At 38.9% G+C, this 23904-nt stretch overlaps 2 protein-coding genes across 19 annotated transcripts in view; one reads left to right on the top strand and one right to left on the bottom strand.

Annotated features, from left to right (window-relative positions):
• The window catches only part of TMEM165 (transmembrane protein 165), a 31349-nt gene extending 18582 nt beyond the window's left edge, over positions 1 to 12767 (top strand). For 2 of the 3 annotated variants that reach the window (XM_021938615.2, XM_021938614.2), the window contains 5 exons: positions 3594 to 3769; positions 4320 to 4502; positions 6841 to 6880; positions 11146 to 11251; positions 11970 to 12767. In XM_021938615.2, coding sequence (XP_021794307.1) covers positions 3594 to 3769; positions 4320 to 4502; positions 6841 to 6880; positions 11146 to 11251; positions 11970 to 12033 — 569 coding nt within the window. In that variant the 3' untranslated portion in view covers positions 12034 to 12767. The remainder of the gene's footprint in view (positions 1 to 3593; positions 3770 to 4319; positions 4503 to 6840; positions 6881 to 11145; positions 11252 to 11969) is intronic. The other variant, XM_009207074.3, reaches the window with a different exon arrangement.
• Positions 12768 to 14291: 1524 nt separating this feature from the next.
• Positions 14292 to 23904, bottom strand: part of CLOCK (clock circadian regulator) — a 120193-nt gene continuing 110580 nt past the window's right edge. For 9 of the 16 annotated variants that reach the window (XM_009207082.4, XM_009207087.4, XM_009207085.4 and 6 more), the window contains one exon: positions 21400 to 21846. In XM_009207082.4, the coding sequence (XP_009205346.1) occupies positions 21667 to 21846 (180 nt within the window). In that variant the 3' untranslated portion in view covers positions 21400 to 21666. Of the gene's footprint in view, positions 21847 to 23904 lie in introns of all 16 variants that reach the window. The other 7 variants (XM_009207075.3, XM_021938611.2, XM_009207077.4 and 4 more) reach the window with 3 other exon arrangements.

A 23904-nucleotide genomic window follows, 5' to 3' on the forward strand; every position in this document is an offset into this window, starting at 1 on the left:
TTGCTGTATGTTTTGGTAGAGATGGAGTTTCTCATGTTGGCCAGGCTGGTCTCAAACTCCTGACCTCAAGTGATCGCCCGCCTTGGCCTCCCAAAGTGCTGGGATTATAGGTGTGAGCTACTGCGCCTGGCCCCTGGCCCATCATTTTACAATTTTTAAACATTTTATAGAAATAATTTTAAGTTTACAAAGCAGCAAAAATAAAATAGTACAAAGAACACTTATATATCTTTTGCCTAGATTTACCTGTTAACATTTTATCCCATTTGTTTTAGCATTTGTACTCTATCTAAATAAAATTATAAATGTGTATATATACTCATGGTTTAAATACCTGTCTATAGTGTGTACATATACATACATTATGAGCTATGTAATGCACACACATACACACAACATTTAATATATTTTATGTATTGATAAAGTACTTGAATCTGTCATCCATATTTTAATTTTGGATGACCCAATGTCCTTTCTTTTTTTGTTTTTTGAAAGGACATAGGCCGGGCGCGGTGGCTCACGCCTGTAATCCCAGCACTTTGGGAGGCCGAGGTGGGCGGATCACAAGGTCAGGAGATTGAGACCATCCTGGCTAACACGGTGAAACCCGATTTCTACTAAAAAAGTACAAAAAATTAGCCGGGCTTGGTGGCGGGCACCTGTAGTTCCTGCTACTCGGGAGGGTGAGGCAGGAGAATGGCGTGAACCTGGGAGGCGGAGCTTGCAGTGAGCCGAGATCGCGCCACTGCACTCCAGCCTGGGGGACAGAGCGAGACTTCGTCTCAAAAAAAAAAAGAAAAAGAAAGAACATAAAACTTATTAAATATTTCACTTGTGACAGCAGTTTTATGTAATTAAGTGGATGTAACAGTCTTATTATTTTGTCTCAATTGTTAAGTCATATGTCTTTATTTCTACATCTTCCTTCTCTTTCACAGCTTTAGTTTTATAGATTTAACCACTTTTTTTTTTTTAATACTTTAAGTTCTGGGATACATGTGCAGAACGTGCAGGTTTATTACATTAGGTATACGTGTGCCATGGTGATTTGTTGCACTCATCAACCTGTCATCTAGGTTTTAAGCCCCCCATGCATTAGGTATTGGTCCTAATGCTCTCCCTCCCCTTGCCCCCAACCCCTCGATAATGTCCTTTATATCAGTGTTTTTCCCTTCGGTCTAGGTCAGGTATTGCATTTAGTTATTTATTTATTTTTTTTAGTCTTTTAATCTGAAATATGTCCATCGCCTTTTTTAAAAATGTTTTCTGACATCAGCTTTTTTGGGAGAATACAGTGCATCCCCCCTCCCCTGGCGGAATGGACTGTTACCCATTTCTTGTTTGTCTGATGTTTCTTCACGGTTAGATTGAGGTAGGCATTCCTGACTAGAAAACTGCATAGGTGATACTTTGTCTCTCCAAGAATGTCTCATCTGGAAGCACATGGTGTCCATTTATCCCTCATTGGTGACATTAATTTTGGTGACCCAGTCAGGATTTCTTTTCTGTGTTGTCTTTGTCTTCCCTTGTAACTAATATCTAATCTGTAGGGATATACTTAAAGACAGTACAAACACCCTCTTCCTCATCAAAATTTCTCCAAAGATTTTGCATCAGTTGATGATTCTTGCATAATTAAATCTTTCCTTGATGTTTGCAAAATGACGACTTTTAATTCTAGTACTTGCATATTCACCAGTAAGCCTTGACATTCTACTGCCAGCGAGAGCTCTCCTTCCTTTCCCATTTGTTTGTCTTTTTACTATTAGTACAAACTCATGGATTCCTTTTTTCAGTGGTTTATAATTAATTATTTAACTATTTTGCTGATTAAATTATCCCAGGTTAGGCCAGTGGGAGCCTTTTCAAACTGTGTCCTGTGTCTTTGTGGCATGCTTCCATTTGTTTTTGCTCCTCACTTTCTAGTACAAGAAGATATTACAGGTTCATCATGCTCCTGCTCTGCCCAGTCCTGGAACTGGCCATTTCTCAGAGGAGTTTTGAGGAGCTTTTTAGGGGAGAATGTTATTAGAACCCAAGATCTCGGTGCAAGGTTACTGAGCTCATTGTTACAAATTGCCTCTTGTCTTTTCAGCGGACAGAGCTAGAAAATATGTGCTTGTATCCTGTGTGTATACTTACATATATACAAATATACATCCATACATATACACACACACAATAATTTAAATACAGATGTGCACGCAGACATAGGTTTGCTACATTTCTAACCATGATTTTAAGATCTTTTAAGTTTTGTAATGTAGGGAATTTACATACAGGTTATATATTTAATTTTCAGGCAGGTTTATAAGTGTTGCACCCATTTCATAAAAAGAGCTAGTGAATTAAAGAGTAATTGTATTTTTCTTTCTTTCTTTCTTTTTTGAGATGGGGTCTCACTCTGTTGCCCAAGCTGGGATGCAGTGGCATGATTACAGCTCACTGCAGCTTTGACCTCCTGGGCTCAAGTGATCCTTCTACCTCAGCCCCTCAAGTAGGTTGGAACCACAGGTGTGTGCCACCCCATCAGGCTAATTTTTGTATTTTTTTTGTGGAGACAGGATTTCACCATGTTGACCAGTGGTCTCAAGCTCCTGGGCTCAAGTAATCCGCCCGACTCGGTCTCCCAAAGTGCTGGGATTACAGGCATGAGCCACCGTGCCTGGCCAGAGTAATTGCATGTATTATATGTATGGTCGTATCCTCTGTTCCTTACGTAGTTGTTTTTGTTTGTTTATGAGACAGGGTTTCACTGTGTTTCCCAGGCTGGTCTGGAACTTCTAGGCTCAAGCAGTCCTTCCGCCGTGGCCTCCCAGAGTGCTGGGATTATGCCACTTTGCCCAGCCAAATTTTTAAGTTTTAATTACTGAATTAGTATTACTGATGTAGTTGTTTCCCCGTTAGGATTTGAGTTCTTGATACAGTTCCAAGCATCATTTTTTATATAACTTACACAGATGTCTTATTAGTGGGAAAGAGTGGAACTGAATGTTTGAGCCTGTTGTAACATTATTTTAATATATGTTATAAGAATTTTTAGGTTTTTTTTTTTTCATAAAATGTACTTATTTTAAATAGTTACAAAGGAGCAGAGTTTGAATCTTGCTATGTGAGAATCTTATCATGATGCTTCACTAGAAGTTTGTAATTTAAAGATTTGTGATGAAGAAATACCACTATGAAAGTGGTGTGGCTTCCAGGTAATAAAATCTCAACTCTTGAGAGGGCCTCTGAGCTAATCTCTACCCCAGGTACTGTGCCTTGCGCAACGTATGGGCAAGCCAGCCTCTGGCTGAACATGCCTGGAAAGGAGTTCAATATCTTATTTAACATCTCTCTGAGAGATGTGCCATCTTCAGCCTGACCATTGGCTTCTGAGTAAGCTGTGTTAGGCCTGGGCTAGATCTGAGGGTTTATTATTGGTGGAGGGAAAGAACTGGAACTACTTGAGTTTATTACATGCTAGATTAGCTTCTAATGTGAACCATTTTTCTTTCAACAGTGATAAATTTTTATTTCTGAAGTTAACTGTTCCTTTAGTCGGTCATGATACACACTCATTAACAAACATACTGTTGTATTTTTTCCAGTTTTGTTTGGCTATGCCACCACAGTCATCCCCAGGGTCTATACATACTATGTTTCAACTGTATTATTTGCCATTTTTGGCATTAGAATGCTTCGGGAAGGCTTAAAGATGAGCCCTGATGAGGGTCAAGAGGAACTGGAGGAAGTTCAAGCTGAATTAAAGAAGAAAGATGAAGAAGTAAGCCATGGCACCATTGATCTGGACCAGAAAGGCACTCAACTAGGAATAAACACTCCAGAGGTTTCTCAGTGGCCCCATCTGTGTGATATGCGTGGGCTACACCAAAATAACGTCTTTTGCTTAGTTCTGTTCTTATACCTGTCTGTGATCTGACTTGGGGTTGGTGTGAATGTAGTAGAGAAAGGAAGCTGAGAGATGAATACTGAGCACAGGTAATCAGTTTCCTTAATTAGGTTGATTATAAGCTCCTGAAAAGCAGGAACTGTATTTTATAATTTTACATGTTTCTCCCATAGTGTCTGGGATAGTAAATGATCAGTAAATCCTGTTTGGTTTGTTCAGCTGAGGAGAAACGGAAGAATTGAGACTATAGCATTTGTTGCTGTGTGAGACCAGTGCTTCAGAGGGGAGGTTTGGGGGTCACATAAATGTTTTTTTGGAGCATATTTCATAGAATTTAAACACTTATAAAAGAAAAATTAAGTGATTTGTGTGCTATTTTATTTGCTTCCTGTGCTTACTTTCATTTGTTTATTATTTATTTTAGTTCCAACGAACCAAACTTTTAAATGGACCAGGAGATGTCGAAACGGGTACAAGCATAACAGTACCTCAGAAAAAGTGGTTGCATTTTATTTCACCCATTTTTGTTCAAGCTCTTACATTAACATTCTTAGCAGAATGGGGTGATCGCTCTCAACTAACTACAATTGTATTGGCAGCTAGAGAGGTGAGTGATATTTGAGAGGAGACTGTTTAAAACGAAATGCAATTAATATTACTTTGTTCCAGAAAACACTGGACACACTCAAGTGGGCCACAGCATTCCTTCATATGCAAGACTGTTTTACATCTGATAATTCTGCCAGTCTCTAAAATTGGCCTTCTCCCAGTTCCTGCTACCTGCAGGTGATATTCTTGTAACCAAGCTTAGTTGGACTGTTTTTACTCATCCTCTTCCCTTTGGTTTTGCCAAAATGATACTGTGGTACTAGTCATCTTAGCTTGGTTTTCTTTCTTATCATAGAACTTTCTTTTTTATAGTAGTTGAGAATATGAATCGGTATAGTATTATTGAAGGCCATTTTGGTGTTTAATAAAGTGTATAGCTTTTGGTTTATCTGTTACACTAAAGAAATTGAGTGTTGCACAGACTACTTATAATTATTGTAACTTAGTAGAAATTTAGAAGCAGCCTAATAATCCAGCAGAAAATTGGTTCAACTATTTACAAATCTCTATGTAACTCTTAGAATATTCACTCTTCAACATCATTTTAGTGACATGGAAAAATTTTAAAAGGAGGTTTACTTTTAAAATATAAAAAGAAGGCCGGGCGCGGTCCCTTAGGCCTGTAATCTCAGCACTTTGGGAGGCCAAGGTGGGCGGATCACCTGCGATCAGGAATTTGAGACCAGCCTGGCCAGCATGGAGAAACCTCTACTACTAGAAATACAAAAATTAGCTGGGCAAGGTGGCTCATGCTTGTAATCTTAGCTACTCAGGAGGTTGAGGCAGGAGAATTACTTGAACCGGGGAAACAGAGGTTCCAGTGAGCCTAGATTGCGCCACTGCACTCCAGCCTGGGCAGCAGAGCGAGACTCTATCTCAAGAAATTAAATAAATGATACATAAAAAGAACAAAAAAGACTTAAGGAAATAAAAACATTGTTTTTATTTCAGTGCTTATGTATCGTTGAGTACTGCTATTATGGGTAATTTGTTTTATTTATTTACTTTTTGGTTGGGGTGGGGTCTCACCATGTTGTCCAGGCCCGTTTTGAACCCCTGGCCTGAAACTTCCTGCCTCAGCCTCGCAAATAATCCTTTTGGGATTATAGGCATGAGCCACTGCTCTGGTCTAGGTGACTTGTTTGTTTCTGTGTAGGAACTTTCTGTTAGGTCTTAGCCCAAGAATCCTAAGTCCTGGAGTGGGAAGCTAAGGGCCTCAGCTCATCTTGTTGTAGCTTTTACTCTTCAGATGAAGAACCTGACACCCAGAGAGATCGAGTGACTTGTGTGAGGGAGTAAGCTGGCTGTCTGTGGCCTTCTTCACAGTTGTTCAATGCCACTTACTTAAAACATGCCCACTGATTTTTTTATTTAATTTTTCTTTTGAGGAATAGTGAGGTTTTGTATGAGGTGCCTGTCATTGTTCACACGGATTTATTAAGATTTCATGTGGAGATGATTGTGGAATGGAATACTGCTACTGCTTTTCAACCTCTTTTTGATCTTAACTAATGTTATTTCTTATCTGTGTTTATATTAAATTCTTTTTATAAGATTAAAATTGTTTCTAATTCCTTGGAACTGTCTACTGTAAAAGAACAAGTTCTTTAATTATAGGCTGTGGTTTAAAATATAAGACAGTTGAAGACCAGGACTAAGATAGATGGGAAAGGCTGTTTTGTCAGAGAAGCCTCAAAAATGCTGTATTTTGAGGAAAAAAAATGGAACTCTGATTTTCACTGGATTCCCGTAAAACAAACTTTCTTTAAAAAATATCACTTTAATTAGCTGGGCGTGGTGGCAGGTGCCTGTAATCCTAGCTACTAGGGAGGCTGAGGCAGGAGAATCACTTGAACCCCGGAGGCAGAGGTTGCAGTGAGCCGAGATCGTGCCACTGTTCTCTAGCCTAGGTGACAGAGTGAGACACTATCACTATCTTTTTTTTTTTTTTTTTTTTTTTGAGCGGGGGTTTTCTTTTTTCCCCCGGCGGGGGGTGGTGGGCCGGTCTCAGCTCACTGCAAGCTCCGCCTCCTGGGTTTACGCCATTCTCCTGCCTCAGCCTCCAGAGTAGCTGGGACTACAGGCGCCCGCCACCTCGCCCGGCTAGTTTTTTGTATTTTTTAGTAGAGACGGGGTTTCACCGTGTTAGCCAGGATGGTCTTGATCTCCTGACCTCGTGATCCGCCCGTCTCGGCCTCCCAAAGTGCTGGGATTACAGGCTTGAGCCACCGCGCCCGGCGAGACACTATCTTAAATAAAAAAATATATATATGTGTGTGTGTGTGTGTGTGTATGTATATATAATGGCTGTACCCTATATTCTTCTTGATTTCTAGCCTTTTATTGGCTTTCAGATTGCCAGAGTTGGACTCAAAAGTAAGTAACCATATTGTTGAAGTGGTAGTGGTTCTACCAGGGTGAGTTATCCTGACAGCAGAATCACTGCGTTTTTCTGTCTGCTCTATGGCATACAGTCTGTGCCATAGACTGTATGCCATAGAGCAATGTGTGAAAGGCTCGAGGCTCCCTACCTACGAGACACCCCGGTCCATTCTAGCAGTATGGCACGTGCTGACTGGGTCTGAGTCTCTTGCTGTATAATCATGTTACTACACTTCCCTGCATTTCCTCATCCAAAAATGGGGATTACCTGCTTTGTGGATCGTTTTGCAGATGAAATAACACACGCAGGGTATCTAGCACGGTCCCACACGTGGCACATTCAGTGTTAGTCACACTTCCATACTAACTGCACTGTGGGGATATATAATGAGCTCTGAAATGGCAGGAATGTTGTGTCTTTTTCTGTTCCCTTAGTATTCCCTATTTTTGTTGGTAATTTTTCTTATGAACCATGCAGTTGTCTAGTTCAGGCCATTTTAGTATGCAGTTTTATCTTTGCTTCCAACATGATTTACTGTTCCCAAATTGGATTTCACATAATCCTAGTGTCTTTTGAGATGTGAATTGGTTCTAGGCCAAAAAAGGGTGAGGGGGAAGGAAGAAATTCAGAGTCAAATTTGGCAAATATTATATCCCTGGTGTTTTGTTTTTTGTTTTTAAGACTCAGGCCGGGTGTGGTGGCTCACATGTTTAATCCCAGCACTTTGGGAGGCCAAGGCAGGCAGATCACCTGAGGTCAGGAGTTTGAGACCAGCCTGGCCAACATGGAGAAACTCCGTGTCTACTAAAAATACAAAAATTAGGTGGGTGTGGTGGCACTCGCCTGTAGTCTCAGCTACTCAGGAGGCTGAGGCAGGAGAATCGCTCGAACCCGGGTAAGCCGAGATTGTGTCACTGTACTCCACTCTGGGTGACAGAGCTAGATTCCATCTCAAAAAAAAAAAAAAAAAGGACGACTCAGTATACAAATAAAGACTGAAAAATCCTATATTAAAGGAACTAGTTTACTACTAGTTTATTTTACTTAATCTAGTGCATTTTTAAATATCATTTTCTTTCTTTTTTTTTGAGACAGGATCTGGCTCTGTTAACCAGGCTGGAGTACAGTGGCACAATCTCAGCTCACCTCAACCTCCACCTCCTGGGCTCAAGCCATTCTCCCACCTCAGCATCCCAAGTCTGGGACTACAGATTCCCGCCACCACGGCTGGCTAATTTTATATTTTTTGTAGAGATGGTGTTTTGCCATGTTGCCCAGGCTGGTCTTGAACTCCTGAGCTCAAGCAATCTGCCCACCTTGGCCTCCCACAGTGCTGAGATTACGCCTGGCCTAAATATTACTTTCAAATAGAACCATCTTCATGGATAGCAGTTTATAATAAACAAGTAGAATTTGGGAAATGTACTCCCACTCTTCTATTCACAGTGGATGCTTCAGCCAGTTTCCTGTCTCTGCACACACACTGCCCAGCAGCGGGCTTTCCCTTCTCCTTCATAACAGCAGTAGTTCCCTGTCTTCATTCCCACCCATCACAGTGGCAGCCCCTCTACCCTCCTGTATTCTGAATTCCACCCTTATAATATGCTTAGATTTTGCCTTTCTCTCAGCCGTTTTGTGAGCATTGTTCGTGTGTACCAATTTTTTCTCATCCTTTAAAAAGAAAAAGCCCCTTTCCTCAATTCTACATCTCAAATCCCACTTGTGTCAGAGGGCTTGGCTGTGATGGGAATAAGCCTTGGCTCTGCTCTCCTTGCATACTTAGCCCGTGGAAACCCAGTTTCTGGCCTCACCAGAAACACTGTTGTGCTTTGAGCTCCCCATGGCCTTCGATGGTGCCTCCATTGGTCCTCACAGGAGGTAATTGCCTGGCCACCTCACTTGCTTTCTCCTGTGGACCCTTCTTTATCCTTCCTTGAATGCTGCCTTTGTCCCTCATGATTATGTCATCAACATTCTTCTCTTTCTGCTTTCTCTATACCAGGGTTATTGACTCTTTTTTTTTTTTTTTTTTAATTTAAGAGTCTTGTTCTGTCACCTAGGCTGGAGTGCAGTGGAGCAATCTTGGCTTGCTGCAACCTCTGCTTCCTGGATTCAAGCGATTCTAATGCCTCAGCCTCCGAGTAGCTGGGATTAGAGGCATGTGCCACCAAGCTTGGCTAGTTTTTATATTTTTAGTAAAGATGAGGTTTCACCATATTGGCCAGGCTGGTCTTAAACTCCCAACCTCAGGTGATCTGCCTGCCTTAGCCTCCCAGAGTGGTGAGATTACATGTGTGAACCATCCACCCACCATGATTCAGCTGACTCTTAACTTTAAAAATCACATTGGTCTTACCATAGTTCATCCAAAGAATTGTGGGAGAGAAACTTGGGTGTCATGCTTGATTTTTTTTTTTTTTTTTTTTTTTGAGATGGTGCAGTGGTGTGATCTCGGCTCACTGCAGTCTCCACCTCCCAGATTCAAGCGATTCTACTGCCTTAGCCTCCCCAGTAGCTGGAACTGCAGGTGCCCGCCACCACACCTGGCTAATTTTTTGTATTTTTAGTAGAGACGGAGTTTCACCGTGTTTTGATCTCCTGACCTTGTGATCCGCCCTCCTCGGCCTCCCAAAGTGCTGGCATTACAGGCATGAGCCACTGCACCCAACCAATTTTTCTTTTTTTAATAAGAGATGGAGTCTTGCTTTGTCACCCAGGATGGAATTTGTAGCACAGTAGTGTGATCATAACTCACTGTAGCTTCAAACTCAGGCTCAAGTGATCCTTTCACCTCAGCTTCCTTAATAGCTGGAACTACGTTCATGAACCACTGCACCATTATTTTATTTTTAAGAGACAGGATCTCGCTGTATTGCTCAGGCTAGTCTTGAACTCCTGGCCTCAAGTGATCCTTCTGCCTTAGCCTCCTGAGTGGCTGGCTCCACTGTGCTTGGCTCTGATATTTTTCCATAAAGCCTATCATTCATTTATCATGGATGTATATTAATTTGCCTTCTTAATTTCTCTCAAATTCACCTGCTTTTTGCCTACAGTCATCTACCCCAATCTGGGGCAGTGCTCTTTCTTTCCAGGGCTGTTGCTGTAGCATTGCAGTGGATCACCCTTCCTTCAGTCTTGTTCCCCTCCGGTTCTTTCTCTTCAGTAGACTTTAAAAAATTTTTGAGATAGAGTCTTACTCTATTGCCCAGGATGGAGAACAATCACAGCTCACTGCAGACACAACCTCCTGGGCTCAAGTGATCCTCCCACCTCATCCTCCCGAGCGGCTGGGACCACTTGTGGTTGCTAGGATGCCTGGCTAAGTTTTTATTTTTTTGTAGAGATGAGAGGTCTCACTATGTTGCCTAGGCTAGTCTCAAACTGCCAGGCTCAAGCAGTTCTCCTGCTTCAGCCTCCCAAAGTGTTGGGATTACAGGCATGAGCCACTGCACCTGGCCTAGTGGACTTTCAAAGCATAAATCTGTTTTGTTACTTTCCAGCTAAAAACCAGTAAGTGTCTTAGGACACAGTTTAAACTCCAAGATGGTAGGGTCCTCCCTGACCTGGGCTTCCAGCTACCCTTTTGTGAAATGGTGAAGGGCTCTGCAGCTGGTTGTCTGGTACTGCTGGCCTTTGCTTTCTACTTAGCATGTTCCTTCTCCCACAAAACAAAATCACATTCTCACCACCCCCTGCTCATTCTTCAGGGCTATCTTCTGGGAAACTTTCACTAAATACTCCTCTCCTCCGAATCTGAGTGCCTGCTTTGCTCAGGTAGCATGTGTTCACTGGATAAATCCTTGGTTCCTGGCACTGAGGCAGGGTTTCTGTTCCCAAGAAGCAGAGGCATACTATTCTGCGAAAGATTGACTTGAGTTTCTCATAACACCAAGCAGTACCTGAGGGAACAACCGTCTAGCTTAAAATCCTCCCTAGCACTTGTCATAGCAGTGCTACGTATTGCCTGTGAAGGAAGTTTAATAACTGCTAAACGGTTTGATTAGCTTTATTTCATCAGGATTTTTTTGACTTTACAAATTGATTTGGGTTATTTCAATTTTTAGGTCTAGTCTTAAGTATAACTGGTACATATTCCTTCAAGCAGCCATTACACCTTTCATAAATTTATTATACACCTGCATTTTTATAACTATTATGCTTTTTAATTGTTGGCCACCATTTTTAGTGCTTCTGAATTGTTATGGTTCTTATGAATTAATACTTGGTTTTGAATTAATGCTGTGATGCTTGCTTCCAGGACCCCTATGGTGTAGCTGTGGGTGGAACTGTGGGGCACTGCCTGTGCACGGGATTGGCAGTAATTGGAGGAAGAATGATAGCACAGAAAATCTCTGTCAGAACTGGTAAGTCTTGAAAATTACAAATCAGATAACATTTTAGAATCACAGAGAGATTAAAGGGTGTTAGCTTTATTTAAATTTCTGCTGCTGAAGTATACTTGGTTTTTGTAATTACCTACCTACTATTACTCTTGGTATTGCAAATGTGGACTCTTTTCACCTGTGTAAAAGTTAGCAAAATACAAAGTCATTTTTATTGAATTCATAGTAGCTTCTTGTTAACATAGTATCTTAGTAAAACAATTGCCATTTGGAAGTATGAGAAGTTTTTGGCTCTAAAAATGTGTCTTACAAGACTGGAATCATATGTTCAGACCATATACTGATTCTGCTGAATATGTCCTGTGAAGCTACAGTTAGGTCTGGAGATGGAAGAATTGTCTCTTTGCTAGTCAGAAGACTTGAACGTTTTCTTTTATAACTGGATCTTAAAATGAGTTACAGTTCTCCTGTTGCTTGTCAGCACTGTCTGGATTTAATACACTCCTGTCATTTCTCAAAACAGTGCTGGAGAAAAACCTGATTCTTACTGTTCACAGTCAAGCGTGTTAAGTGTTGTTCCTTGCTATTTAAAAGGGGTTGAAGTGATTCTAATTTGTTTTCAAGGTTAGTTTACTAGATTGGAAGAATAATTGGCCACCTCATCGGCTCCCTTTTCATTTTGTATAGTATCAAGGTATAGGAATTTTGCTGTATTTGACTTTTTTTTTCTCTCTTCCAGTGACAATCATAGGAGGCATCGTTTTTTTGGCGTTTGCATTTTCTGCACTATTTATAAGCCCTGATTCTGGTTTTTGACAAGCTGTTTGTTCATCTGTATTTAGTTTAAAATAGATAATATTATCTTTCTGTACATAGTGTACATTACAACTAAAAGTGATGGAAAAATACTGTATTTTGTAGCACTGATTTGTGAGTTTGACCCATTATGATGTTTGAGATATAATCATTGATTCTATTTGTAACAAGGAGTTTTAAAAGAAACCTGACTTCTAAGTGTGGGTTTTTTTCTCTCCAGCATAATTATGTTAATATAGTTCCCATTTTTATTCTGGTGCAGAACTGTTGTGCAGTGGGGTCTGCCATGCGATTTTCTTTCAGCACTGACCCCTTTTTAAGGAATACAAATTTTCTCCTTCATCACTTAGGTGTTTTAAAGATGTTTACCTTAAAAATTTTCTTGGGGAAAGAATGAATTAATTTCTATGTTTTAAAACATTTCCCTGAGCCAGTAAGCAGTAGTTTAATCATCGGTCTTTTCAAAATTAGGTGTTTAAAAAAAGACATATATGATATTACTGTTTTATCAATAACATGGTACAAGAAGAACTGTCTGCCAGGTCATTCTTCCTCTTTTTTTTTTTTAATTGGGTAGGACACCCAATATTAAAACAGTCAATATTTGACAACGTGGAATTACCAAATTAAAAGAGAATACTATGAATGTATTCATATTTTTTCTATATTGAATAAACAATGTAACATAGATACAATATAAATAAAAGTGGTATGACCAGTGCTTGTTTTTCCTTGTGTGTTATATACAATTATCAGTATTGATAGGCCAATTTCTAAAGCTGATGTAAAAAACTAATATATTAAACATTTGAGATATGCCTAAAGTAGCTAAACAGGAGCCAGGCATTCATTGTTCGAAAGTACTGTCGTCACCCTTACAGTTCTGTGAGCTAGTAGGTACTAATATAAGGTTAAACAAGAAAAAACTAACTCACCCAAGGTTACATGGTAGAGTCACACCAGGCAGTTTAATTCCAGAGCCTAACATCATTCATTATGCTATGACTGCCTTGTTTTTTCATAGCAACCTCAGTCGTCACTGTCGTTTTGAGTATATTCTGACTACTCCTCCACCCAAGTAGAGTAACAGCTGCTTTCTGTCAGCCTTTTATATTCTAGAATCATATGCAGTAATATTCCCATTAATAGCCTCACTAAACTGAAGGACAATTCTACAGAAACATTCATGTTATTTGTGTGAAGTGTAAGAGACCCAGAGCAATTCAGGTTTATGAGTTACTACAAAGGTCCACAATGTAGTTTGCAATTTGAAGAGATTGTGAAAGAACCCAGTTAATCACCCAGCACTGTAGGAATTGCTACATGGTAACTCTGTGAGGAAGATAGCTACTACTGTGGAGATCTTAGAGGGGTCTTCAGCTAAAAAGTAACTTTTAAATGCCAAGTAGCACATGTTAGTGAAAAAGGTCGTATTTGTCAACTTTTCAGTTCTCTGCTATAGGAAGTATCAAAGGGTGGAAAACTCAATGTCTTGTGGATTAAGATAAACTCTGTGGTTAGACAGTCTATATTGCCTTAGATTATTATAAAGAGTGAGGAATTCTCACTAATACTTTTTTTTTTTTTTTTTTTTTTATTTTTGAGACCGAGTTTCACTCTGTCACCCGGGCTGGAATGCAGTGGCATGATCTCAGCTCCCTGCAACGTCCGCCTCCTGAGTTCAAGCAATTCTCCTGCCTCAGCCTCCCGAGTTGCAGGGATTACAGGTGCCTGCCACCACGCCCGGCTAATTTTTTGTATTTTCAGTAGAGACAGGGTTTTACCATGTTGGCCAGGCTGGTCTTAGGTGATCCACCCACCTCGGCCTCCCAAAGTGCTAGGATTACAAGCGTGAGCCACCGCGCCCGGCTGTTTTTCCAATAACAGAAGAGACAATTACTCGTAGAGAGTAGCTGGTACCATCATAGCCTAACCTCAGTTCAGATAGCTTGGTCCCAATACTAGCTTCATATGCAAATAACAACAGCGTCGCACTCTGAGGCACCACAATCTTGTAGCAGGACATAATTCCTCTGAGAATTTGGTAAGTCAGACCTAAGCTACAAAAAATCGCTATTGCAGCAATTAGGCTCCATAGTTGAATAAAAGAAAGGGAAATGTCATTGATTGTGATCTTAAAATATTTAATCGTCTTTCTTTAAAATCCAAAATGTGATTCTTACAAGTTATGTGCCACATGAAGCAGGTGTTATTTCTTGAGAAATGCAGGTGATACTGAAAAACATAGCACTGAGGTATTTTTTATTTTTAAAATTGAAGGAAACAAAGTCTGGATCTAATTATTTTTACATTTACAAAAAAACTACTGCTTGGCTCTTTTGCTATAAGTTTAGGTTCTGAATACATGACAAGAGTATGGGAAAGAGCAGAATAATAGTACACGCAGTTTTAAAAGCTATGCACATCATAACCTGGAATAATGATTACACAGCAAGAGGCCTGAGTGGAGGTAGGCTAACAACATTTTGACTTTCTCCTCAAAGGATAGCTTTGAAAAACAAGTGTAACCAATTGTTACACCAAATTAAAATGGCAATATTAAATCGGTAACAAAACGATCCACATTTTATACAATATTGTATTTCCAAACATACATAGGTCATGAAAATCAGAGAACCTAATATAGCACCGTTGAAACCATTCATTATCCCTCATGCGTGTATGCAATTCAGAATTTTGGCAGAAGACAACAAATGGAAAATGTCAGTTTCATTTCTGTAAATTTGGATTTCAATTAAATCTTTGCCTTAGTAAAGGGTATTCTTAAGATCAATTAGCCGTTTTTAGCTCCACCGTTTTGGAAGTAAAAATGATGGGCTACGTCTACTTTTTAATTTAAAACCAAGAACCAAGCAGTAAGGACAGCAACGTCAAGAATATCACATTGAGAACCACACAGAACATTATAAAGAATTTGGTGCATGTTTTAACAACTACCAACTGATGTTAACAATGAAAAATTTACAAAGATAAATTTTTTTTTTTTTTTTTGCACTGACTGGTTTCAATACAGCACTGAATTAAACTCATCTTTGGGCTTCAATCTTTACATAGAGTGAATATGAAAGTGCCATACTGAGGCCTTCCCCAACTTTGTACCATAGTAAAGATTTCGAAATCATTCCAGAATGGTCTAAGTGATAGCTGTTCTGGCTGACATTTTTTTTTTTTTTTTTTTAATAAAAGACATTTCCTGGCCATTTTTTTTTGCTTGAAGATGATTGTCTGGTTATACAAGACATCAATCTGAAAGTAACAACTTATTTTAACTTAACTACTGGCACAACCACTGCCAGCATTGAACTTGTACTAGTCCAAGCCAACTCAAAAACACACATTATAAACATTTGAATGTCATTTTTAAAAGCGATGTCACAGTTTGTTTCCTAAGAAATGTAAAAGCTTTTATTTGAAAACATTGTGTCTTCATTTTAACCCTCAGAGTTAAGAAATGTTTTTTAGATCATTGAATTGTGGTTGACGTGCTTTAACTACCATTCTCTAAGTTGTGTGCTATACCTAGCCTGTGAGACTCCATAGCTTCTCTTTGAGTCCTAAAGTGGAGGATTCTGTTCTAATGCATGTGACCAAGAAGGATCCTCCAATGCCTAGGCTTCCAATATTCCAACACTGCTTTATTGGGCAGTGCTGTGTATGGAAGTTTTGTTTTGTTTTCAAAGGACCAAGTAACACGACACCATGTTAAAGACAGCAAACATTTTTGGTAGAAGTTTTCAGCCTGTATACATTATTCCATCAAATTTAATAACTTTAAATGGATTTTAATATGGATATAATGACAGCCATTAAAAGATGCTATTTCTTTTACTAACATTTCCCCAGTTGGGCAAAATAGAGGCATCGTGTGCCATTGGTTGTCATACTGGCCTTTGGCTCTGTTGGGGAAGTAATCATACAAAAAGTGCCCATAAAACAGAGAAGGCAGCAAGTGAAACTAGAAAAAGGTTGGAACTATATGAATCAGATTTGAAAGAAGTTATTTTTAAAATTCTTTCTGAGATGACTTGAGGAGGGAAGTGCAGGGGCTGCTGGAGTTGGCCCCTCCACTGCCGTCCTGAAGTAAAGTAGGTTCAGACTGTCCGTAAAGATTATCGTGAGAGTTGGTGACTGCACCCCAAACCAGAGCCAGTTCTCTAAGAAGAATATGGTGCAAAACAAAACAAACCACAAATTAAATACATGACACTGAAATCACTTTGATGAGAAAACAGAACACACAGATATTTTAAAATACAAATAAATACATTTAGCCATTTTTATTCAACAACCCCAGAGAACTGTTTTAAAAGCAATTGCTTCTTTGAATCCCTTTCTAAATTCTTTCATAAATACTTACTAGTTTGATTGTCACTTAATGCAGCACCTCAGTGTTTGCTGGTGGTGGTGATGGAATTTCACTTAACAGTCTCTCCATAAATTATTCCACTAAATAATGTTTCCCTGAGGAAACCCAGGCAGCTTACAAAATACTGTTAAACACTCACAACAAAACCTGCAGAGTATTTTATTTAAGAAAAGGAATGTAGTGTTATGACATAGGGGGAAAAAACTATGCAAAACAGTCACATGGAAAGAAAGTATTTTAATTTTAAAAATCCAAGTTTGCTTAATTTCTTGTGAGCTGTTCAACACTGTTTTAAATATCCTGAATAACTGTGTCAACAAAATTCATCCCCAGTGTTTCCACAGGAGACATTAAAATTAAAGATCAAATTATACTTTTTTTCCTTTAACCAAAGTAGTCTTTTTCTCAGTCCTTTTTGTGCAAAAATATTACAAGAGCAATTCAAATGGAAACGCTGAAATGACATGCCAACATTTCAGGGCACATTTAAAACACTCAGAATAATTCTTGAAATTATTATATTCTAAAATATTACTAGCAATCACTTTTAGATTAGTTCTGTACATCTACTCACACGGATGCAATTTTCCTAGACCTCTGAAAAATAAACAGGCTCATTGGTCTCTTTTGGTGTCCACACAATAGGCAAGATAGGTTTACAATAGTGTTTAAATCAAACTAGGCATCTACAATCTCTTGACTCCACCACATTCAAAACAAAAGTCAAAGTTCATTTGGCTATCTTGAAATCGCTCCCATAAACCAACTACGGTTCACTGGATCTAAACATTTCTCAGAAATGTGTCATTTTATATAATTTCACCTAAGTGATGATTTGGGGATCCTTTAGAATTGGTTAACGCCTAAGAATAAACTTTATCAAAATGAGTAATTGCAATAAAGTGCTTGTTACATTTCCAAATGATGCTTTTAGACTGTGGTATGTTGTTTTAAAAGTGTGTGCTATTCCTTCCGTAAAGGATCCCCAGGCATGAGAGTTGGGTCTTCTCACCTGTCTCATAAAGCAGCAGCACTATCTTTTGGTAGGCTGACAATAGGCACATTACCCATGCGGATGAGGCTATACTAGTGCTATGGCAAAAGGGGAAGTAAATTAGAAAAGTGGGAGGCATGTAGAGGGTTCCTATTATACTCATAGTTATATACAAATATATTAAATATACTATAAAAATAGTCGATTCTATTCCTTTGCAATTACTTCAGAAGCTCCTTTTAGAAGAAAGCTCACCCAATCCAAACTTAAAAGGTTCTCTTTCTCCAAACACTTAAAATGGCAAGTGCCTTTGTGCTGTTTCTTCTCTACCATTCAGAAATTCCAATCAGCTTGTCCTGGCTAGAAAGACTCACTCAGCAACATTAATATCCAGTGTTTACCCCTTCCAACAGGGACTCCCGTGGGACTAAGACAGGGCCACAGGTAATTGGAAAGGTTATAGAGTTGAATGAGTTTTACACAAATATTCATCAACAAACTTTCAATTACCAAAGAAACAAAGAAAAAAGCAGAAATACTAAAGTAAAATGCTATTTGCATTCCACTTTTAAAAAGTTTGCCTCAGTGTAGTGGAAACATCTGAAAACATGTTGAGTAATATCCAGTTTAAAAGAATTTTCACTTGTCTGCGTAGAGTACTATTTTAAGGATCCCTTTCTAAGGCTTCTTGAACAAGGGTTCTTCTCCCTTCAACACAGTGCTCTTGATGGAGCTGGACTGCTTCAGTGCTCCTAACGTCAAGCGACTGCTTTAAGGCAATGACCAACAACTATAGCACTTCTGAAGAATCCAAATATTTTCACTATTTTGCACTGAATATCTACAACAAACTATTCAAAATCACTGGCATCTTGTTATTACTAGTACATTCCTAAGCCAGATACAAATGACAAAGGAGAGCACAGCACTCTCAAGTTACCCCTGGAATTTGGGATGCTGGAAGGCTAGACTGTAGTTATTTACTCACATGCTACCGGCATCTCCCATACTTGTTCCTCCAATATTTTCCACTCAAAAATGAAGTACTTAAGTGTCTGGGTTCTGGTTTGACACCGCTCTGAGGAGCAACTTTATTAACGCTTGTAGTTCTCACTTGCATTTGTTAAACAATACTGACTCCCCCAAAACTATGATAACTGTATATCCAAAGCACGGTAACTGCAGAGTAGCTAGCATTTTTCCTGAAACCCAGTAGTTTCTTACCTAAAAAGTACCACCCAGAATAAGTGTTTTTAAGAAAGATGAATACCTGTGAGAGTAAAGCAGAGGGAAGAGACTTTTTTTTTCTCTTTAAGCTGGAAGGTGTTTCTATTTGGTGTCTTTAAATGATAAAGATTTGGGATTTTAACTAACAGCTTTGGCTATAGAAATGAATGAAGAACAGACACTGCTGAATCTTCATTTGAATGCTCAAGTTTCATGGGGCAGGGTGTGGGGCGGGATAGCTTTGCACCCCAAATTTAAGAGAAGCAGGAGGAAAACAAAGCAGCAAAGAGGCAGCTGGTGCTTACTACTTCTTCCACTACTACACTTCAGACTGACAGAAAAGCAGCTAGCTGCTCCTTTAAATTAGCAATGGTTAATTCTAAGCAGGAAAAGATGAGCTATGAAGAACAGTAAGAATCATAAAGGAAAATTTTAATTTTTTCCCCCAACTATTTGTAGAGATGGGAAATAATTGAAGGGGCTGGAGTAGGACAATGTGAGTAAACAGTTTACACATTTACCTGGGGCTTGTCTTATGCTTTGTTGCTGTCAACCTAAGTAGTACTCACAGTTCACCATCTTTTAAGTGTGGTATGTAGAGGACATGCCTTAATATAATAGTTCTTCATATCTTTTGTTAGCTAAATCCGTATCACTAGGAATTGCCAATAAATAAATGAGGCACAACTCAGATATATATGGAATGGCATAAAGTTAAGAAAGGCAATTTGAAAGGGGAGAAGAACAATCCTTTTGCCATATTCCACAACATCCCCCTTGTCTCTGTACGTATGCTCAGGTACACACATATTCTGACAACTATTCTTGATATTCATGGGAATGTGGGAAATCTCTACTGGATGGTCATTGAGCTAGAAGAGCTCCTTGATATGTTAATTACTGATTGGTATCTAGTCGCACTTCTCTTGTAGAAGGGTAAGTACCAATTTTCTTTGGTTGTTTTCTTTTTCAACATTAATGTTCAAAGTAATTGTGGCCAGGTAGAATTTTCTGCAGAAAGACAAAGTATATGCCTTAAGGATAACAGCAAAGCAGAGGACAGAGAAAGTCTTAAGAACTGGCTTAGCATTCCCCTGACCTCTTCACCTAGCAATTCTGCATTTAGATTAATTTTCATTGTTCAGAACCTTTTCTGTTTTAATAATCTCAACTCTGTTACACATTTTCTTTTGAGGTCAATTTTGATTTATTACACTTGTCCTCTCCTCCCTTTCCTCAGTAATAACTTTTTTATATTCTAATAATGTATTTTCTACTAATCTTCTTTTGTTCTATCACTGTAAATTTCATTAGTACCATAAAATCTATAAAGTGTTTTTAAAATGTATGTAACTTGTATTGGAATTTACTACTTTTAGAATATGATATTGCTCAAGGAAATCTTAGTTCACGTTTAGAAGGCATGTGAGTTACAATATTTTAGTGTTGTAGTGAAGGCATAGCCAAATTCCTATGCCTTCTTTTTTTCTTTGTAGGAATATCAAGATCATATTGAGCAAATATTTCTGGTAAATTCTTAAATGACTAAAGAAAAATGCTGATTTAGGAAACAATTTTAGGATCACATTAATAACTATGATAGTGTTAGGTTGTCATCTTTCATTTCTAAATTATTTGTATCTCCAGTCCAAGAGACTGATAGCAGTCTTCAAAGGAACTTATTAGGAGACTAATAATGACACTGACACCCACATGCTGTTAAAAAGGTACTAAGGTTGTAAAACTGCTACGGAAACCGGACAATGAGTTCAAGATGGTGAGTTATCACCTGAATTAAAATCAAGGCACTATGGGGTTTTTCCCCCTCAAATAACCCTGAATCATTTCTGACTAAAAGAAGCACTGAAATTGTGAAGGATAATAAAAAATATTTCAACAAATCTCAAAAGTTAAAATTCCCATGATTGAGAATGTTAAAAAGTGCCTAAGATGTTTTGTGTGCAAATTTTACCTCTATAACTGAAACATTCTTGAAATTACTTTCAGGCTTGTTGAAAACCATTTACACAAATATTTCCAACTATGAACTATAACAAAATATGCAATCAAAACTCCCAACCACCTAAAATAAAGCAGTGCAAATTCTGTTTTCAAACATAATTGAAAAATAATGAAATGAGGGATATTTCTGAGTAACTTGAAAATCCTGTTGTATCAATAATTTAACCTGAAAAAAAAATCCATTCCCAGCAGCACATCATACCTCACTGAACAAACTGTGACATCACAGCCAAAGTATGAACAAAAAAACTTGTGCCCCGGAAAAGTGAACAGAACACTATTGTGTTGTAAACAAAAGGAAAAACAGAGGATGGATCAGTTTGCACATGGTGTCAGAATCTCAGGAAAGGTGCTCATACCTGTAAGGAAGAGATAACGCGTTCATGCAGCATACAAAATGTTTTGCTTTCTCTCCTTTTATCCAGACATATACATATTTTTACATCATCTGTACATAGAGAATTTGAACCCACACAACATTCTGAAAGTAATTACTGTTCCATCATTATCTGAAAAGGGAGAGGGGTCGGGGGAGGGGGTCGCTACCAAGTCTACTGGACTGTCTTCATGGCATCACTGTAAGCAAACCCCTGACGTGGCAGTGGTGTGTCCTCTGTAACACTTGGTAAGAGGCACAGAACCACTAAAAGTTACTAACATCATTAGTGCCTTTCTGATTCCCTGGAGGTTATTTCATAGCTGAGCTTCTTAACATTTGGCAACATATTCTTTTTCCATCAAAAATATCCGGGCAACTAAAACACTGTCAGAATTGGCTATGCCCCTATGATCAGCTCCTGCTGGCTGGTATTTAATGTACATCGGTAGCACTAGGCAGCATTTTCTCTGCCAACTAATTCCAGGAACTAGAACACTCAATACCGTATCTCATGAAACTGCTGGAACTTTTCCTCCTTTCCTCAGGTCATTTGAGTAACTCTTAATGGGCCATCCCCTTCCTCCCTTGATGTCAGAGAGGAAGCACGTGTGCTACTGTGGTTGAACCTTGGAAGGGTCGGGCAAACTGTCAGTCCTGTGCCGGCTGAGTTGCTGCTGTTGCTGAGACTGATGTTGCTGGTGATGTGACTGAGAGAAGGTGCTCTGTTGTAGAGGAAATGCAGCAGAGAGGATGAGCTGAGTTGAGGGATTCCCATGGAGCAACCTAGAAGTCTAAAAACCAAATGGATTATGCAGCATTGCTTTACTCCCTTTATGCCACCCACGCAAGATTTACTCACACTCTCCCGTCCATAGGGACAAAATCCTTAAAATTCTACATAACGCATACCACTTTCACGCTCTGGTTTAAAAATTCTAATTTGGAAAATGCTTATGAGGCCTTCCCTCTTTCTGAAAGTATGAGAGTTTCATTTTTTACAGGAATCTCAGCTGCAGATTTTATGGTATAGAAAGCAATCTATATCTTGAGCCAAATCACACATGTTCTTTCACTTTATGTCCTAAAGACCCATATTTTAAATTACAAAATTTGAGCATAGTTATGACTATATGAAAACCAAACACTCCTAGGCCAAACAGACAATGCCTTCTGCACACAGGTCCGCTCAGCTGGTTAGAGCGGCACAGTTAAGCTGCCAGGACCGTGGGCCCTGAGGTAGACTGAATGGTTCAAACTTGGGCTGCCCTACTTACCACATGTGTGACCTGGTCAAGCTGTGTACTTCTCTGGGCCTCAGTTTCTTTCTTTACAAAATAGGAATAACAGTGCCTACCACACTGGGCTCTTAATAAAGATTAAATATTAATATTATTTAAAAGCATCATAATTATGAGGGCAAAGTTGGAGCCTTAGGTCCGATAAGTAGCAGTGTGGTATACAGACAGACAAGACAAAACAAAACAAAACGAAAAAAGGCACAGGATTTGCAGACAGAAGCCCTGCATTTGAGTTTTGCTCTGCCATTTACATAAGTAAGCTGTGTGACTTTGGGCAAGACTCAAATATATGAGCTCCCGTTCCTTTCACCAAATTTTTACTTTTGACGTGCTGTTCATTAACGTGAAACTCTCGGATACAAAAAAACGTTAATGGAAAGAAAGTCAATTTTTACAATGAAAGTCCTTTCCCCATTACTGACAGTACAACTTGATGCAGGGTTCTTAATTTCAAAATGGAGCTGTGGTGGGCGATTTTTGCAAATGTACATGAAAGAAACATGCACACACACACACAAAAGAGCAAATCCTTGACAAACCTTAAAGACTACTACACCTTGTCAAGGACCTTCAGAGTTTTCTTTCGCTCTTTGTTATTAGGAAAAGCTGTGTAAGGCAAAGACTTCAGGATACTTATGAGCCTTATAAGATTACAACAGGAGCATGTTTTAGAACTAGGTATTACATAATTTAGAAAGGCCAAGTTGTGTATTTATTACCTACATACAAGTGTATTTATGAGAGGTATTGCCTATCTTATTTCTTTGTGGGCCCTATGTCTTTGGGATGCCAATTTTTTTTTTTTTTTTTTTGAGAATGTTTATTCTTTTAAGGGCCTTTGTTCCTTGATAACTTAGAAGACTGAGATGTTAAGGCAGGTCCTCTCCTTTTTTTAGCTTATGCTTAATTCTCATTGGATATATTTTCCCTACATAATAATTTAGAACTTGTTCTAAGTTTTTGTTATTTCTTTATTTGTAATAGTAGCTACCCCAGTTATGTCTGCAGCATAGGCTTAAAGTCTAAGAGACTGTGTGACTATCAGATATTATGGCAACTAGCCTGTTTTAGTTTTCCACACCACAGACAAGGATTATATTTGGACCAGCACACAAAGGGTGACAAATTAAGACTATATTTATGCCCAAATATAGAATACAATAATCACATCACATGTTGTGTAACTCAGAAATTAATGGTAAGTGCCCGGCCTAGATGCAGTGGTCTCTAGTACACTTCCAAGCTAGCCTACATTCACAATGCTCCAGCTAGGCCAGAAGGGGAAAAGGTGGATTTCTAGTGAGGATCCTGAGGTCCAGATAAGGGTTTTGTTCATTTCTCTGATGAGGATCTCGCCCTAGTGACTTTCTTCTGTATCCCATAGATAAGGAGAGATGGTCTGATTTATCTACATGATATCTGTGTCTATATTTTGGCGAATCCAAGTGTCTATGACATTTGTCAATATAGCGGTCACATATAACAGCTATGTGCCTTGTCTTTCTTATATTCAGTGATTTACAAGCATTATTAATCCATGAGGTATCAATT

Source organism: Papio anubis, chromosome 3 (assembly GCF_008728515.1).
Source record: "Papio anubis isolate 15944 chromosome 3, Panubis1.0, whole genome shotgun sequence".
Lineage (NCBI taxonomy): Eukaryota > Metazoa > Chordata > Mammalia > Primates > Cercopithecidae > Papio > Papio anubis.